We start from the raw sequence: 19,013 nt of genomic DNA, 5'->3' as shown, positions 1-19,013 counted from the left end.
CATACAACATTGACTCAAACGATCTCAAATGAAAATGTCACAAGGAATAAAATCCTACGACCCTGGTGGCCATTGCGCAAAACGGGGCCATCCGGGAACCACTCATGGAGCAGCTGAATTGTTTCGCGGGAAATTGGGCAGATGGCTGAATTTTGTAGGGGTGGTAAAGGTGAACACACCGGAGAATTCTCCGTAATGAAGAACAGCTTATGCCCAATTGTTGAGAACGGTAACGAACTGTTTTCATTGGGCTAACATTCACATTGTCACGAAACTTCACAATGTTATTCTCACTTCGGCTAGAAGCGAATAATTTCTTATCCACTGTCACTCAATTAGAGAGCAGAACCAATATATATAACAAATAATAGCAAAATTGGACTTTATTGAACTTACGACATACACAACCGATCTACGTACGTTTGAGGTACCTCATCATCACCATCGTCATCATTAGCCTTTAGACATCCACTGCTGGAGTAAGGCCTGGTCCAGTTCTTTCCATGCTTCCAAGTCACTCCTGCACGTTTTCTTGTGTCAGTTATCCACCTCCTATTAGGTCGTCACACAATATTACTTTTACCTCGTGGCACTGAGCATAGAATTTTCTTGAGCCATCTACCATCGATTTGCCTAGTTATATGTCTCATTCACCGTTTCGTTTTCATAACAATCATAGTTACATGTTCAGCTGCAGTCTGTTTCGTGATTCATTTGTCCCTCCTGAGCAAGACTCAGTTTTTTGATGGTTTTCACACTGAAAAGCCAGGTCTCAATATCCTAAGTCAAAACTGTTAATAGCCACTCATGATACGCTTTTCTTTTCACAAACATAGGAAGTTAAGTTTTGCTTACTCTACTCATTTTATCGAGATACCTTAGGTCGTTTTTATCCTGACGCTTATTTCCTTTGCTGTCCACCCAGTCGCTAATTTCAGTTACCCTAAATACGAGGGCTCTTCCATATTGATTTAGAATTCATTTCTCCCCATCAGTGAAGGTCCCCCATTTGCCTCGTCATTACATTTGCAAATATGTAGTACTTGGGTCTAACTGCATACTGTAGGTTAGTCATCAGAAGTGTTATCCCTTCTAACTCATTTTCCCAACTTCTGTCATTATGTGATCTAACAACATTGACTGTGATAATCGTGGACAGCGCAGGCAAGCCGGTTTTGTGGAAGGAGGGCGTAAACATTGAGGATGTAAAGAGGCAGCTGATGTCAGTGGGAGGAAATCGACAACTCTTCTCCACATAATAGTCGAAAAACCATGGTTACCCTTACTGAAATTGTGTTCCAGATACTGCCACACCCACCGTATTCTCCTGACTTGGCCTCTTCTGGTTGCCTGATTACCTACTATTCGCTGCTATGAAGGAACTCCAGCTCGGACATCTTTTTCTACAGAGTTCAATGAATTTCGAGCTGTTAGTGGGCGCGAAACACTCCACAAAAGTAGTTCAAGAGCGCCTACAGTAATTACAGGGCCTAGTCAGGAGAATATGGCGGTTGTGGCAGTAACTAGAGTGCCATTTAAGCGATGGCAGCCATGGTTTTGCAGCTCGTACGGGGACGAGCATTGTCGTGTTACAAGAGCGCTTTTCGTAATAGAGTTCTTTATTAATTGACGAAAAGTTATCGAGTAAAACTGAAGTAATATCTGGCGTTCCTCAAGATATTGTTATATATCCTATGCTGTTTGTCATCTGCATAAACGAGTCAGAAGAAAATCTTAGAAACATTGATCGCTTGCATGTGTTGCTGTCATTCACCGACCTATGAAGTCATCGGATTAACAGAACAAATTGTACAACAATTTAGACAAGATATCTGTAAGGTGCAAAAGTAGCAATTGAATCTAACTAATGAAAAGTGTGAAGTCATCCACATGTGTACCGAAAGGAATCCGCGAAGTTTCTATTACATGATAATCCACACAAAACTAACGCCTATAAATTCAATTAAATATTTAGGGATTACAATTACGGATAACTTATGTTGGAAGGATCACATAGATAATGTTGTGGGTAGAGCAAACCAAAGACGCGTTTTATTGGCAGAACACTGAGAAAACGCAACAGCTGTATTAAAGAGACTACCTACATTACGCTCGTACGTCCTCTTCTGGAGTACTGCTATGCAGTGGAGTATCAGCGTCAGATAAGATCAACATAGGCCATCGAAAAAGTATAAAAAAGGGAAGCTTGTCTTGTAGTATCGCGAAATAGGGGAGAGAGAGCCGTGGATATAATACGTAAATTGGGTTTCAATCAATAAAACAGGCGATTTTCGTTGCGGCAGGATTTTCTTATGAAATTTCCGTCACCAAGTTTTTCCCGAGAGTGTGAAAATATTTGGTTTTGCGCACGTCTACATAGGGAGGCACGATCATTGTAATGAGATAAGAGAAACCAGAGCTCACATAGAAGGATTTAAGTGTTCGTTCTCCCCTCGCGGTGTTTGAAAGTGTAATGGTAGGGAAATAGCATTAAAGTGGTTCAATGAATCTTTACCATGCACATAATTCTCAGTGGCAGAGTAATCAAGTAGATGTAGATGTACTAAACATGAAACTCCGTGTGCCATGTCACACATGTTTAGTTTTTCCTAAATCTTCGGGAAGTCGGAATTTTGCATGAACTCGGTAGGTAATCGTTAAATGCTTTATTAATTAATACTGGACAAACGTTCACCACGCAGCTACACCGCAGCTGTTTGAACACTTGTGTCGATAGAAATCAGAGGGACAGTGCTACATCGGCACACAAGGTAGCACCCGTTGTTCACACTAAATCTTATTGTTTATTGTTTTGATTATAAGAAATTGTTTTTGAAAACCTTGAATTTGAAAACAAATTATTTTGTAAAAAGTGATTTCTAATTCTATGTTTCATCACAAACTCTGAAATAATCGAAAGTTGTGATTTTTCTGACGGGTGGGTGATGGGGAAGGAGCGTTTGTATGGTTTTGAAGATGTGCGTTATGGCACCTAACATTTTAGAAGTTAGGCTCTGATCCACAGAAAATGCAATACATTATTTTATGTGTGCAGCTCTAGCAGAACTAGGTGACTGATCAAGGACTGTAAATATTTACTTTGATTTAACAGAATCATTTCATTGTGAAGATAATTCAATACATTCGCGTAAGTTCATCAATGGTTCGCTTGTTATCGAAATTCGATCGTGCCAAGGTGGATCATACATCAGTGAGGTCGATCATTGTAGGTCTTTGGAGCTGACTGCAGGCGGAAAGACTTGCAGGTACCGTGCTCAAGATCTCGTACAGAAACTGAATGCTGCTATCTTTACTATACGAATAATCTCCGCTGTGTCTGACACAAACTCGAACGCTTGTTTACCTTTCGTACTTTCACTCTGTTATCTCATATGGTGTTATGTTTAGCGGACTCCATGCATTCACTCAGAACATTCTTTTCTCAGAAAACCACAGTCAGATTAATAAGTGTAAGTACTCGAACTTGGTGTAGGTCGTCCTTGAGGTGTCTCCGAAATCTAATTCTGCCATTTCTGCACATATATTTCATCTTGAGGTTTGCTGTTGACAAGATTGACTCATTCAGAGGAATTTGTAACATTCACTCAATGAACGCTAGATAGAAAGATGATATGAACTTAGATAACATTTCCTTAATCATTGATCCATTTAGGAATTTCAGTTTCTGTAGGCTTACAACCAAATCATTGAAGGGGAACACGAACAGCATCTCTCTTACTACACACCCCTGGGGCACAGCAGCCATCACATCAGCATCTGAAGATGACTCCCCGTCCAGGTTACTGTGCTCCATCATGTCCTTCAGGAAACTTTAGACTGCCGTAAATCTTTCCAGACATCAGATTGGATAGTGTCTTCTTTATAAAGCATCGATGTGGTACTGAAGCACAAGATTGCCGGAAGCACAGAAATATCACATAATCCTATCTGTACCCCTGGCACTGAGGATACCATTCTTAAGAATAAGACTTGAGTTTCACATTATCAGCATTCTCAAAATACGAGCTGCTTTTTCTGAAGCATGTTATACTTTTCCAAGTAAGTCATAAGGTCTGAACTAGCAATTTTTTGCATGGTTATGCTACAGATACATGTGAAGGATGTAGGACAGCACTACGGTGGATCTATTCTGCTTACTATATGTAGCTAAATGAGACCAGTGTTCTTTCATAATAGGAAGAAATGGGTATCAGTTGCCCAGAAATCTGGAACTGTCGCTGGTTTCCCGAATTACTTGGGCGCCGTTGCTGTGAAACACGTAAGAATCGTCTACCCTGTCAAATCGACCCATAACAACTATAAAGCATATTCGTCTATAGTTCTGAAGGCAATAGCTGAAGCAGAATACCGAAAACCTTATGCGATCGATTGCGATGCTAACGTTTTCCAAATCTGCCGACTGTCGAGATCTATCATTAATGGCTCCAAGGACCCACCTGAGAACCAGCGCGTTCCACGCACACAGAACCCCAAAACGCCCTATTATCTCATAGGAGTTAATTCGAATAGTTCAGAAGGACGTGTAATGTACTTTTAGAATACTTAGAAACAAATTGAGAATCTTCCATCGCGCAATTAACTAGTATCCTGACTATCCTACGGATAAAGTGAAAACTTGTGGAGTTTTGCACAATTTCGAACGAGAGCGAGATGGAAATCACATTGTCCATCCCGGGTTTTGAAGATGTTCCCTGTGAAAAGAAGAAAAATCTGTCAACTTTATTAAGAAAAAATGTAAGAGATGTGTTGGAAGATGACATCATGACTGAAGGGGTTTCTATGAGATAGCGATAAAATATGATTCACCTTAATGGTCATAAAAGACAGTATACTGTATTATAATTTGATATGTATTTTAAATATATGTCACTGGTAATTTTCTTAGATTTCAAGTCATTTCGCTTTAAATTTCCTCAGAATCGCGATGAGTTTACAAATTGTCGTAATGTTGTTATTGTAGTGGTCTATAGACCAAAGACTGGTTTGATGCAGCTCTCCATGATGCTCTATCCTGTGCAAGCCTCTTCATCTCGGAGTAACAACTGCTACCTACATCCCCCTACCCCCCCCCCCCCCCCCCCGGTGCTTCCCGTACTAAATTGGTGATGCCTTCATGTCTCAGAACGTGTCCTACCATACGATCCCTTCTTTATTACCACAATTTTCCCTTCTGCCGAATTCTATTCAGTACCTCCTCATTAGTTACGTGATACACCCAACTAACCTTCAGCATTCTTCTGTAGCACCATATTTCGAAAGCTTCTATTCTCTTCCTGTCTGAACTGCTTATCGTTCATTTTTCAGCTCCACACATGGTTACACTCCATACAAATACCTTCAAAAAGATCTCCCTGGCAATTAAATCTATAACCGACGTTCATAAATTTCTCCTCTTCAGAAACGCTTTTCTTGCCATTGCCAGTCTACATTTTATATCCTCCCTACTTCGACTATCATCAGTTATTTTACTTTCCAAATAGCGAAACTCATTTACTACTTTAAATGATTCATTTCCTAATCTAATTCCCTCAGCATCACCTTATTTATTTCTGCTACATTCCATTATCCTCGTGTTTGCTTTAGTTGATGTTTATCTGATATCCCTCTTTCAAGATACTGTCCATTCCAATCAGCTGTTCCTTCAAGTCCTTTGCCGTCTCTGACAGAATTAAAATGTCATCGGCTAACATCAAACTTTTTATTTCTTCTCCGTGAACTTTAATTCCCACTCCAATTATTCTTTTATTTGCTTTACTTGTTGATCAGTATACAGACAGAATAACATCGGGGATAGGCTACAAGCCGGTCTCACTCCCTTCTCAACGTCTGGTTACCCTTCGTGCCCCACGGCTCTTATAACTGCCACATGGTTTCTGTACAAATCGTAAGTACCCTTTCGCACCCTGTATTTTACACCTGCCACCTTTAGAATTTTAAAGAGAGTATTCCAGGCAACACTGTCAAAACTTTCTCTACATCTGCAAATGCTTTAAACGTAGATCTGCCTTTGCTTAACCTATCTTCTAAGATAAGTCGTAGGGTCAGTATTGCCTCGCGTTTTTCTAAATTTCTTCGGAGTCCGGACAGCTCTTCCCCGATATTGGCTTCTACCAGTTTTTCTGTTCTTCTGTAAAGGACTCGTGTTAGGATTTTGCAGCCATTACTTTTAAAATTGATAGTTCGGTAATTTTCACACCTGTCAGCGCCTACTTTCTTTGGAACTGGGATTATTACATTCTTCTTGAAGTCTGAGGGTATTTCCCTTGTATTACACATTTTGCTCAGCAGACTGTAGAGTTTTCGTAGTGGCTGGCTCTCCAAAGGCTATCAGTAGCTCTAACGGTATGTTTTCTGTTTCCAGGGCCTTGTTTCGACTTAAGTCTTTCAGCTCTTTGCTAGATTGTTCACGGAATATCCTATCTCCCTTCTCATCTTCCTCTAAGTCCTCTTTCCATTTCCATAGCATTGCCCTCAAATACATCTCCCATTTACAGAATACACTCCTTCCACCTTTCTGCTTCTCCTTCTTTGCTTCGGACTGGTTTTCCATCTGCGCTCTTAGTATTCCGCACGTGGTTCTCTTTTCTCCAAAGATCTCCTTCATTTTCCTGTTGGCGGTATCTGTGTAACCCCCCATGCTTTTAAAACCTTAAATTTGTCCTGTAGCTATTTCTGCTTAGCCATTTTGCATTTCCTGTCGGTCTATTTTCCCTTTCACCTGCTTCGTTTATTGCATTTCTATATTTTCTCTTTTCATTAATTAAACTGAATATGTCTTGTGTTATCCAAGGATTTCTACAACCTCTCGTCCTTTTCTGCCTGCTTGATCCTCTGCTACCTTCACTATTTAATCTCTCGAAGCCACCATTACTCTTCTACTGTATTCCTTCCCCCTGTTCTGGTCAATCGTTGCCTAATGCTCCCTCTGAAACCTTCTACAGTCTCTGGTTCTTTCAGTTTGTCCAGGTCCTATTTCCTTCAATTCCTGCTGCTTTGTAGTTTATTCAGTTGTAATCTGCAGCTCATAACCAATAAATTGTGGTCAGAGTCAACGTCTGTCCCCGGAAATGTCTTACAATTTCAAATCTGGTTCCAAAATCTCTTGTAACTATAATAATCTTTCTGAAACTCTCCGGTGCCTCCAGGCCTCTTCCATGTATACAACCTTCTCTCAATATTCTTAAACCAAGTTTTAGCCATGATGAAATGCTCCGTGCAAAATTCTATCAGGGGGCTTCCTCTTTCATTCCTTTCCCCCAGTCCATATTCACCTTCTACTTTTCCTTGTCTTCCTTTTCCTACTATCAAATTCCAGTCCCCCATGAGTATTAAATTTTCGGCTGCTTTAAATGTCTGAATAATTTCTTTCATCTCGTCATAGATTTCTTCCATCTCCTTCTAATCTGCGGAGCTGTTTGGCATATAAGCTTGTACTACTGTGGTGGATGTGGGCTTTGTATCTATCTTGCCTACAATAATGCGTTCACTGTGCTGTTCATAGTAGCTTATCGGCGTTCCTATTTTTGTACTCATTATTAAAGCTACTCCTACATTATCCCTATTTGATTTTGTACTTATAACTTCAACAATTCCCATTATATCCATTTCCCTTTCTAAACTTTTTAACCTACCAGCCCGATTAGGGGATCTAACATTTAACGCTCCGATTAGTAGAACGTCAGTTCTGTTTCTCCTGATAACAACGTCCTAATGTACCATGTCTCTTATTAGACAAAAATGCATTTTTCGATATCTACCAAATTTTAGTTTTAGTGAGCCCATAATCATCGAAGTCGTTAAAAATTCCAAAACAAACGTCTTTCCATGCTTTCTGCGTCTCTCATACTTAAATTTTTCACATGTTGTGCCCGACAGCACTGGTTCAGATAGCACTGCAGAAATCCGGGGATTCACATCAACATCTAATAAATGCCTCATTTCATCAGAAAAACTGCTGTACACCCTTCAGATAGCACTGCAGAAATCCAGGGATTCACATCAACATCTAATAAATGCATCATTTCATCAGAAAACTGCTGTAACAACTTTCCAAAAATAATAATAAAATATAAAGAGATCCAGTCGCTATCACGTTAAAACAGAAACTGAACCAGACGTGTGTGAATGCCTGATCGCTTTCTGTCCCCTGAACATGAGTTCTCAGCTTATGGAAACCTGATGGAGCCTGTTCGTGTCGAGGGAGTATTCGGTACCCTACTGTTACCACTAGGTACCGAATAAAAAGTGAAGAAACATTTCACATCTGTGCAAAGCGACCAAAAAAAACTAAAACCAACCGAACCTAACGGAAATGCACATGTGTGAAACACCAGGCCTAAGGCACATGGGGAGAAAGACAATCGGTACACCACTGTAAGAGGACAAATACCCGTAATTTTCGCGACATAATAATTACGATTGATTTACGCTGAAGGACGCAGTATGTTTCTTTTACTCATTTTGGATCGTGAGTAAGCCTCTCCGCTAACTAGAACATCTTTCTACGAATGCAGTCAGTTTGTTGGGCAGTACTTCGACACTCTAAAACACACTAAACAAACTTGTGACGCATCATGTGTTTTCTTTCAGTATTTATGTATCCCTAATCTAACGTCGTAATGGCTCCAGAAAGAAGAACAACACCTAAAAATTGGCGTAATAAGGCCACTGCAAGCGTGCCCCCTACATGGGTGAATTACATGTTCTTCGGTTTATTGCAGTAAATGAGAAATAATTCCTTCTTCTTGTGGTGTTCATACAGCTGTCGTTGAATCCCTCATATCTGTTGCATCTGATTCTATCTTCTAAAGCTTCCTCTCCTTCTACCAATCCTCTTTTTTTTCATGGTCCCATTTTCTCCATCTAACATTCACTCTTCGTCGTTTCTTTTTCCTCTAAGGATGGTACATCAAGGTTTGCTTTCGCCATCTGTCGTCCGCCAATGTGTTGTATGTCCACAGACGAGACCTGTTCTTCTGTTCTATCTGTCATACTCCCTTGAGTCTCGATCATTGCCCTAATAGTTCTGTTTTTCACGTGATCTCTTTTTTTCTGGATGTATTCCAGTCTCTGCCTTCTTCTACCGTTTTTGCCCTCTACAGCTCTCTCGAGTACTACTGAAGTTATTGTCTGATATCTTAACAAATGTACTGTCATCCCTTTCCTTTTTCTTTCCAGTGTTCTCCATATATTTCTTTCCCCAGCGATCCGCGCAGAAGCTCCTTATATCTTACCTTACTAGCCAACTTAATTTTCAGCACTCGTCTGTAGCACCACATCTGAAATGCTTTGATTCTCTTTTGTTCTGGTTATCCCACAGTCCATGTTTCACTACCATACAATGCTTTTCTTTAAACGTACATTCTCAGAAATTTCTTCCTCAAATTAAGGTATATGTTTGATACTAGTAAGACATCACTTGGCCAGGAATGTCCATTCTGCCAGTGCTAGTCCGCTTTTGATGTCTTCCTTGGTCTGTCCGCCACTGTTTATTTTGCTACCTAGGTGGTAGTATTCCTTAACTTCATCTACTTAGTGAATATCAGTTCTCATCTTAAGTTTTCGCTGCCTTCATTACTTTCGTCTTCCTTCGATTTACCCTCAGCCCGTGTCGTTTACTCATTAGACTACTCATTCAACTCAGCAGATCATGTAATTCTTCTTCACTTTCACTGAGGATATCAGTGTCGTCAGCGAATCGTATCACTGATATCCTTTCACCTTGAATTTTGATCCCTCTGCTGAAACTTTCTTTGGTTTCCATCATTGGTTCTTCAATGAACAGATTGAACAGTAGGGACGATAGACTAAATACCTGTCTTACACCCTTTTTAGGCCAAGCACTGCGTTCTTGGTCGTCCAGTCTTATTATTCCCTCTTGGCTCTTGTACAAATTGTGTGTTACTCGTCACTCCCTATAGCTAACTCCTATTTTTCTTAGAATTTCAAATATCGTCCACCGTTCTGCGTAGTCGAAAGCCTTTTTCAGGTCGACAAATTCTATAAACGTGTCTTGATTTTTCTTTAGTCTTGCTTCCATTATCAACTGCCACGTCACAATTGCCTCGCTGGTGCTTTTACCTTTCCTTATCCCGGTCTCATCGTCATCTAACACATCGTCAATTTTCTTTTCCATTCATCTGTGTATTATTCTTATCAGCTATTTGGATGCATGAGCTGTGAAGCTGATAATGCAATAATACTAGCATCTGTCAGCTCTTGCAGTTTCGGAACTGTTTGGATGAAATTTTGCTAAAAGTGACGCGATGTGTCACCAGAGTCATACATTATTCACACTAACAAAAATATTCGTTTTGTTGCCATTTCCCGCAATGATTTTAGAAATTTTGATGGAATGTTTCCTGTCTCTTCTGCCTTATTTGGTCTAAGTCCTCCAAAGCTCATTAACATCTTGATTATAATAATGAATCACCTTTATCTCCTAAATCGACTCCTCTTTCTTGTTCTATCACATCGGGCAAATGATCCCCCTCTCAGAGGCCTTCAATGCACTGTTACCACCTATCCGCTCTCTCCTCTCCAGTGGCAATCTTTATGTTAGCACCCTTGCTTTTAATTTCACGAAAGGTTGTTTTGACTTTCGTATATGCTAAGTCAGTCCTTTCAACAATCATTTCTTTCTTTGCAACATCTGTGATTGCCCTTTCTAGGGGTATCCATTTCTCTTCAACTCTACTGCCTAGTGAGCTATTCCTTATTGGTACATCTACAGCCTCAGAGAACTTCAAGCTTATCTCGTCATTCCTTAGTACTTATGTACCCCACTTCTTTCCTTATTTATGCTTCCTGACTAATGTCTTAGACTTCAGCCTACTCTTCCTCCCTGCTACATTGTAATCTGAGTCTATATTTGTTCCTGGGTACGCCTTAGAATCCAGTATCTAATTTCGGAACCTCTGCTTGACCAAGAAGTCTTCTAACAGAAAATTTCACATATCACCCGGTCTTTTCCAAGCAAACCTCTTCCGCTTGTGATCCTAGAACACAGTATTCGCTATTACTAGCTGAAACTTGTTACAGAACTCAATTAGTCTTTCTTCTTTTTATTCCTTATCCGAAACCCATGTTCTGATGTAATCTTTTCTTCTGCTCCTTCCCCTCTAACTACACTCTAGTCGCCCATGACTACTAGATTTTCATCTCCATTTACGTAGTGTATCACACTTTCAATATCATCATATACTTTCTCTAACTCTTTTCTTGCAACGTCGGCATGTGTACCTGGTCTATCGTTGTTGGTTTGGGTTTGCTGCCGATTATGATAAGAAACGCCGTATCTCCGAACTGTTTATAGTAACACACTCTCTGCGCTACCTTCCTATTCATAACGTATCCTATTCCCCTACTCTTCTGCTGTTGTTGATATTACCCAATATTCATCTGACCAGAAATCCATCTCTTCTTTTCATTTCACTTCACTGAGCCGTACCACACCATGGTTGAGTCTTAGAAAATCCCTTTTAAGATTTTCTAGCTTCGCAACCACTTTCAAGCTTCTGGCATTCCAGGCCCCGATTCATAGTACTTTATCCTTTCGTTGAATATTCAGTCGTTTTCTCATTGTCACCTTTCTCTCTTTCATAACAGTCGCATCTGTGGATCATTATAAGCTCCACAATAGTTCTACAGCGCATACTCTTTACTTTCCAACTCATCTTACAAGACGATAACAGACGGTATAGCTCCTAAGTAGCTGTTTTAACATAAACTACTTGTTGCTGCACTCCATGATTACTTTTTGGGTCTTCCTAGGTTACTCTTCAAACATTTAAATTTTTACATATTTTTAAATGCTGGCCATTTACCAATGTGCGTTCTACAGTTGTCCAATGCGTAGGTATCCAGGTTTCTGAAAATTTACTTTCAGTCCCCACTTATCATAAAGTTCCTCCTGCCGATTCTAGATGGGCCAGTCGGGCGCCCCCTATTGCATTGCCATTCTTTCCAGCGATGGTATTGGATGCGGTATGAAAGGCCATCCTTTACCTCTTTGATAGCTTAATCACCACAGTTTTGCACTGGTTCTATTCGAATAGACAACTAGACAGTCAAATATCTCTACAATAGATGAGATTTATATTGCATTAATTCTATGTGATCTCATTCGTGAAGTTTGTACTAAAGTTTGATTTTAATGTAAGTACGTACTAATATAAATTTCTGTATATTAGAATACTTAAACGCTCACTTATGTACATATTTTCTGTCACTAATTTGCTTGCACATTTTATTCCACAGATTCAGTTTGATGATAATATTTTGAAATGTTTAACGATTAGTAAAGAACTGTGCTATTAAGACCTTCCTATATTTCAAAGTTGTGCCAAATCTGTGTGGTCACCTGCCTTTAGCATGGATGTATTTCTCCATCCAGTAATAATTTCAGAAATGGAATAACCCATGCTTCTGACTCCGACTACCATTTTCCGTTTAAAGACTGTTAACTGTTGTCCTGGAGCCATAATCGCTTCGGAAACCTTTTCACATGAATCAGCGGAGTCCAAATGACTGCTCCTCCAATGATCTGCCCTGTTATACCTTGTGTACGCGATTCCACGACTATCTGTACATGCGCTCATCATTATTCCATGATTTTTCTCACTTCAGTATACTTCCCACATATGTTCTTTAAGTCAAATATAAAATAACAAAACTGCTAAAACATACACCCAGTAATGCTTACGGTTTTCAACAGGCAGAGGCGGTCTCGGCAGCAATATACAGCTGCTCTTGGGTGGACGCTAGTGAGCGTTTCAAGCGTGCTCTGAGGCTCATCATCAGTCGCTCACAGAAGCCGCTGGTTCTCACCGCCGGACACCTCTACCCCATCGACAAGGGATCGTTCCTCACGGTTGGTATACTACTGTCTCAACTGAGTCAGTAATAATGGCTAACGTAAGATAATCCACGCTAATATAAATCAGAAGTCACCTCGGATAGTATTTTTAAAATTTCATACCGTTATGACCGATTGAGCTAGTAGAACATCCTCAGGTGACCATGCCAACAGTCTCTAAAAGACATCTCGATAGAATTGAGTCAGTATTGTAATCATCCAGCAACTGGTCAGTACGTTAGCTGACGGTATTGGGTTGTAGACGTCAGGATCAGACCTGACAGTAATCCTTCGGAGATGGATGAGTCGTGGCTCGATGACAGATGGCTTGCTGCGCCCAAAGACTGTAATAAAACACTGTTAGCAAAAAAGCATATGTTGGTCCCCAATACACGGTCACTATTCACGGTAGCCAACAGTAGCGGCGTACGGCAAGGTGCTAGCCTCACTGGAATGCTCTGAAACCACGCGTTTTCCGCTCTCTCGGTCGGTGCAGCAGTGGAAGCACGTACTCAGCACCCTACGACGTCGCAGAAAATAGGCGTAAATTGGCCAGTATTGTCTGCACTGCCTCTGGTGTTAGCAGCAAAGGTCAGTGACTTAACAGAGTGCTCTCTTAACCACTGAAGATTGCTCCTCAGAGAGCATTCATTGTCTCTATTCAGAATGTGCGACGATGGACTGTGTTAAAAGCAAATTCCGGAGCATGATGAGCTCATAGGCTATGCATCAACCACCAGGCTGAAGCATGGTGAGCAGTGAGTGGAGGCAACTTGGTATCCTGCGTACACTTGATCCTAGAGTCCTGCTTTCATCCCAATTTTAAAATGGTCTACGTAGTAAGGGGCAGCGGGACTTAGGGTATGCACGGAATTCCGAACAACAGTGCAGCTCGTCGATTTTCACACTGATAAACACGGGCAGATGTGAATGAAGTGATATAAGAACTAAGGATCAGGAGCTCGAACCCCAGATCTTCGACTGTGTAGTCTGGCAGGTAACCATGTTACACATATTCTCTCCATCTCTGACAGATAATAGCAAGCAAGATGACTGTTAAGACGTAATGGCGCAAATTAGATAATATCAGTTTCTCTTATACCGTATTTTAACAACATTAAACGGTTGTGTATTCAATTTCAAGGGCTTCCGTATCACATGACATGTCTTCCATTCATCTATCATTATTTCTATCGATACATATTTTTTGAAGCCTATTTTTCATGCATGTAATGTAAACTAACTCGTTCCGGACACATCAATGAAAGAATAGTTCAAATGATCCATGGAATACATAAATAACAGTGAGACATCAGAGATAAAGTTACACATTATTATGGCAGGGCAGGTAGTATCTCTTGAATAGTTCACTGAACATTAAATTTCATTTTGTTACTATACAGCCAGAATTCCTATGTGCAGTTTTGCCGTTTTGTCCACAACAATCGTACTGTCCCACGCACTTCTACTTTGGAGTACGACCCGAGTTGCCCCGCCATTTCACTCTCACATTATGATGCTCCTGCTGTCCACACCACAGCAGTGCTGTCACTGCAGGAAACGAGGAACGTATACTCTCTTCTGACAATGTTCCACTGTTGCTGTGCAATGGTCTTAGCCTGGGACATCAACTATAACTTGCTATTTGAAGTTCCCTCGTAACTAACACAGACTCAAGATACATTTATGGAGTTCATTTAGGATTGCTGAACAACCGAAATCACAGTTAGTTTAAGTACGTCATCTATGAACTACTGTAATTCATATGTGTATTTCAAACAGATGTATGTTCAATAAGAAATGTGTAGGCATCGTAATAAGATTAGAAAATAATAATTTCATTTGTGTACATTATTGTTTATGATGTTCACATTAAAGAATTTTTTTTGCAGTTGGTAAATGCCTCTTACTCATACTACGCATTGCTGAGTCAAATGTACAACCGCTAGAGGCGTCAACGACAAGAGCCAGGACGTATGACGTAGCCGAAGAAGAAGGAACAGGCTTAAGACATACGACAAAATCGTCTACTTCTTTATTCATCAAATACACACACCCATTTGCAACTAATAATACTTTAATTAAATTCTTTTCTGTGACATAATAAGCAGTGTCCTTTTTTAGTCATATTACTCTGTTGTGAATGCTGTCAGAGGATATTATCAGCTATGTAGTTCAAAATAATAACCTTTTATATTTTTATCAATTTTTTTAAACATTCTGAAATACAAATCTAGACAGCTATCAAATTTTAAGTAATTTTACAGGCTACATAGTTGAGACAAATAAATAATGATTTACGATATTGAACACCAAATGGAATGAAGAGATTCCAACTAAAAATGTACTATTTTCAGAATTATCAATATTTAAAAAACGTTTTAATTTGTTGCTCTACGATGTACCTTCTGGAATAGCAAAAAAGAACCTAATTTATTTAAGTTTTTCACCGAAAACAAATATTGCAAATCAAATGAAGCTATTCCTCTCCGAATGAGTTAATGTCTATTGTAAAAGCAAATGAATGCTTAAGTCTTATATACCACAGTACTGAACACTGTAATATCAAAGTGTGGGTAAGTGTGTTTTGAAGCAGAGTACGGATACTGCGTTACACTAAGTTGTTCTTTCTTGAGGAGTTTCATGCAGTAAAAAAATTGTTTTTACTGAGTACAGATGATTTAATAGTGCAAGAAAATTGTAAATAGGCGGTATAAAACAGCATTACGCCACTGATATCTCACGAGACATGGACAGGACACACCGTCGAGTGCCTAGAGGAAATGAACTAACAGGGTGGAGAAGATTTTTACACCAAAACATTTCTCAAACAACATGACAACTGATAACAGAATATTCAGTGTTAAAAGCTGGAGAACTGACTTTTAATTTATGCTAGTTGGTTAAAAAAGTATATTTAATATAGAAAGTTGGTTAACATACCTGACTTACATCAACTGTATTATCTTTGCTATCACTATCATGTAAATCGATTATTCAGCTCCTCAATATGTTCTTTGCATCTGCAGTCCATTTTTAAATCTAAAAATGACATTTCAGTGTCCAATCATTTGCTTTCGAAGCACTCTCACTTCCTTGTACGACATGACTGTAAACAATATAGTCCATAAATATCGTGTGAAACACACAAATATTTTATGAAGTTAGTGTTTGACTTCGGCCTATTGACTGTATTCAGACTCTGATTGACTTTCTCTCCTATTCTCTGTCTCCATTTTCACATTATGTTAATTTTATTTGCTGCTCCTTGCTGTTCATTGTACCGTATGTGTTACACTGGATACGTTTCTCATTTTAAGTAGTATGCTTCGCTATCTACATGATGCGTGTTCATCAGCATTAAGCTATCTCATAGTGCTTGTTTTCTGTTTATTTGTGAATATTATCACCTCAGGACACAGCAGTAGAAGTATAGAAAACCACCATGAACATTTCCAATGCAGATTCTCTACTTTGCAGTTAAAATATGAAACTAGTTAAATCTAAGAACTGCTTAAATATGATGTGTACACCTATAGTTATGGTAAATCTTTAGAAAAGGTCCTTCCTTAATGCTGCAATTTGATATTAAATACATTGCATTCTGTAATTACCCATACGAATGATAGTATGAGTTTTTAGTAATTATGCCAAAATTATCGATTTGCGCTTTTGGATTCACGTGTTTTGAACAACATGTGCCAGTTAGCCCCAACATGAAATCAAGATTATTAAGTATTTTTACACGTATTAGCTAGATGAAGCTTCAGCCATACATTTCCATGAGGAACATTACACGGATTTCTGATCACTGTTTATTCGTTTTACAAAATATTTTCTGCATTCTCTGCCGAATTATTCAACAAATTGAATGCAATTCCTTCTCTGAATGAAACTACCTTCTCATAGTGTCAGTTATAGTTAATTTATATCCTGTCTCTTACTATTCCAGCATTAATGACAGCAGATGCTTACTCAACCGCTACATGTAAAGTAATAGCAATAATACAGTTTTGTAATAAGTAAAACAAACGAAGTTACATCAAAGATTGCATCCTCATATGTGTTGGCAAAACAGTCCAAACCTTAAGTATTTTTCTTTGCATCCTGAAATACTTTTCTCGAACATACTATTTCATCAGGTGATAATGGTACTGAAAAGAAAACCAGAACCTCGTAAACTGGATGGACATTTGAACTGCCACTCTTTTCAGCATTATGTATCAGAAGTGTTTGTGTGTGTGTGTGTGTGTGTGTGTGTGTGTGTGTGTGTGTGTGTGTCTTCTTAAACTTTGCTTTGTTGTTTGCAAATGTTGCATGAGGGCCTGGTAGTATTTTGTAATAGTGTCCTTCCACATGTGAGACTGAATATGCTGAAAGCCAAAACTTACCAACATTTTACCATAACTTGGCAAAGAGAATACCCTACACCATATATAAAAAAATACAAATATATGTAGACCTTTATTTACTGATTATTGACTGACTGAAATTGTTTCAGCACTTAAAAAGGCATATTAGTTTAGTGAGAACAACGATTTTCAATCTCAGTTGGCACATGTTCCTTATTTTTCCTGTTCTCAGAATGTGGAGAGCTTACCATAGTATCTGGTTGGCTACAGCCCCTTTTACACAAGTGACTTTTTCTAAATCAGGACTTTTCTAATTTTTTATATTAATTGTATGTGATCCTCAGATGTCAAAATCAGTATTCAAAAGCAGTTCAGTGCAACTCTAAATACTTCTAGGGAAAATCGTATTTGAAGTTTCCCGAGGGTTTAATGCACTAAAGTAAGGTCTGTATTCAATAGGTGGAATGAAGTTGTGGTATAATGCTGTTGTGTTACGTGTGGAAGGGATGGTAGGTCTTCATTTCCTGATGAAACAGATTTTTAAACAACGTTGCATGTTCTATGAGAAACTATGTAAAGTATAAAGTACTTAAATTCTGGAAAAAAATCTCGAGCACTCGAGAATGGAAATTGCTGGATCAAGTCTTGTTTGGTAATTATTATTTCATATCTTTTTCTCTTTTTTTTGTTTAGTTCGTACATCAATGTCATTCAAATGTAAAATTCATTAAATATGCTTATTAAAACGTACCTTATACTCATAAAACTATATTACTAACAGACCGAAACCTAAATACAGAATCACAACCAGTTGGTCCAGTTGTTCAAAGCCGTTTCGAACGGACTGCAAAACGACAACTATACGATCGTCACCAACGCAGACAATGTGCCATCTGGGCAGCACGCGGGCCGATATAATTCACCGAACATTAATGAAGTTGCAGTTGTTACGGTTGGCTATGCATTCGAACATCGAGATATACAAATCCAAAGCAGAGATAACACAGTGGATACGACTGAAGACAGTCATCGATCTTAGGACGTTTTGCAATATCCATTGATATTTTTGGAAGGACATTTAAATCTCAAAGAAATCCAGCAACAGGTACAATCTACACATGTCATTACCTAATATTTTATTTTTATGCACGATTAATTTTATTTTGTCTTCATTATATTTTTACTTTGCAGATGAAGAAACCAGCAAGAAAGTGAGAGCGATGAACTTCTACGCATATGGGTTGGTGATTCGTGCCAATGAAGACAATAATATTCTCCTATGCCGCCAACTGTTTCATCAATATGTCGTTGATATGTATGCGAAAATTGAAAGCGAGCGATTACGATACATCAGGTATAATCAAGCGAAACTTCGAGCTGAGGAATACATTCATTTGCGTGATGCTGTTGTTGGTAACGTAGATGGAATAATTAATGTCAACGACATCGGTACTTCATAAATTCTTCCATCATCATATATTGGTAGCCCACGTCATATGCAAGACTCCATGACTTTTGTACTCGCGTACGGGCGACCAGATTTGTTCATTACATTTACGTGTAATCCGAAATGGAATGATATTAAAGTTGCGTTTTTGCCAGGTCAAACTGCAATAGGTCGGCACTACATCACTGCAAGTGTATTCAGGCAAAAGTTAAAATCCTTGATGAACTTGATTATACATTCCTCTGTATTTGGCAAAAGACGTTTCTGGCTGTATTCTGTTGAATGGCAAAAACGAGGTTTGCTACACGCGCATGTTTTTAATTGGTTTGTCGACAAA

General features: G+C 39.0%; 1 protein-coding gene across 1 annotated transcript in view; it reads left to right on the top strand.

The window, feature by feature from the left end:
* The window catches only part of LOC124545811 (odorant receptor 43a-like), a 59,644-nt gene extending 41,200 nt beyond the window's left edge, over positions 1-18,444 (top strand). The window contains exons 4-5 of the mRNA XM_047124757.1: positions 12,737-12,892; positions 18,421-18,444. Of these exons, the coding sequence (XP_046980713.1) occupies positions 12,737-12,892; positions 18,421-18,444 (180 nt within the window). The remainder of the gene's footprint in view (positions 1-12,736; positions 12,893-18,420) is intronic.
* The last annotated feature ends 569 nt before the right edge of the window (positions 18,445-19,013 follow it).

Source organism: Schistocerca americana, chromosome 8 (assembly GCF_021461395.2).
Source record: "Schistocerca americana isolate TAMUIC-IGC-003095 chromosome 8, iqSchAmer2.1, whole genome shotgun sequence".
Lineage (NCBI taxonomy): Eukaryota > Metazoa > Arthropoda > Insecta > Orthoptera > Acrididae > Schistocerca > Schistocerca americana.
The sequence above is the reverse complement of the archived record's forward strand: the minus strand, read 5'-3'. Positions and strand labels throughout refer to the sequence as shown.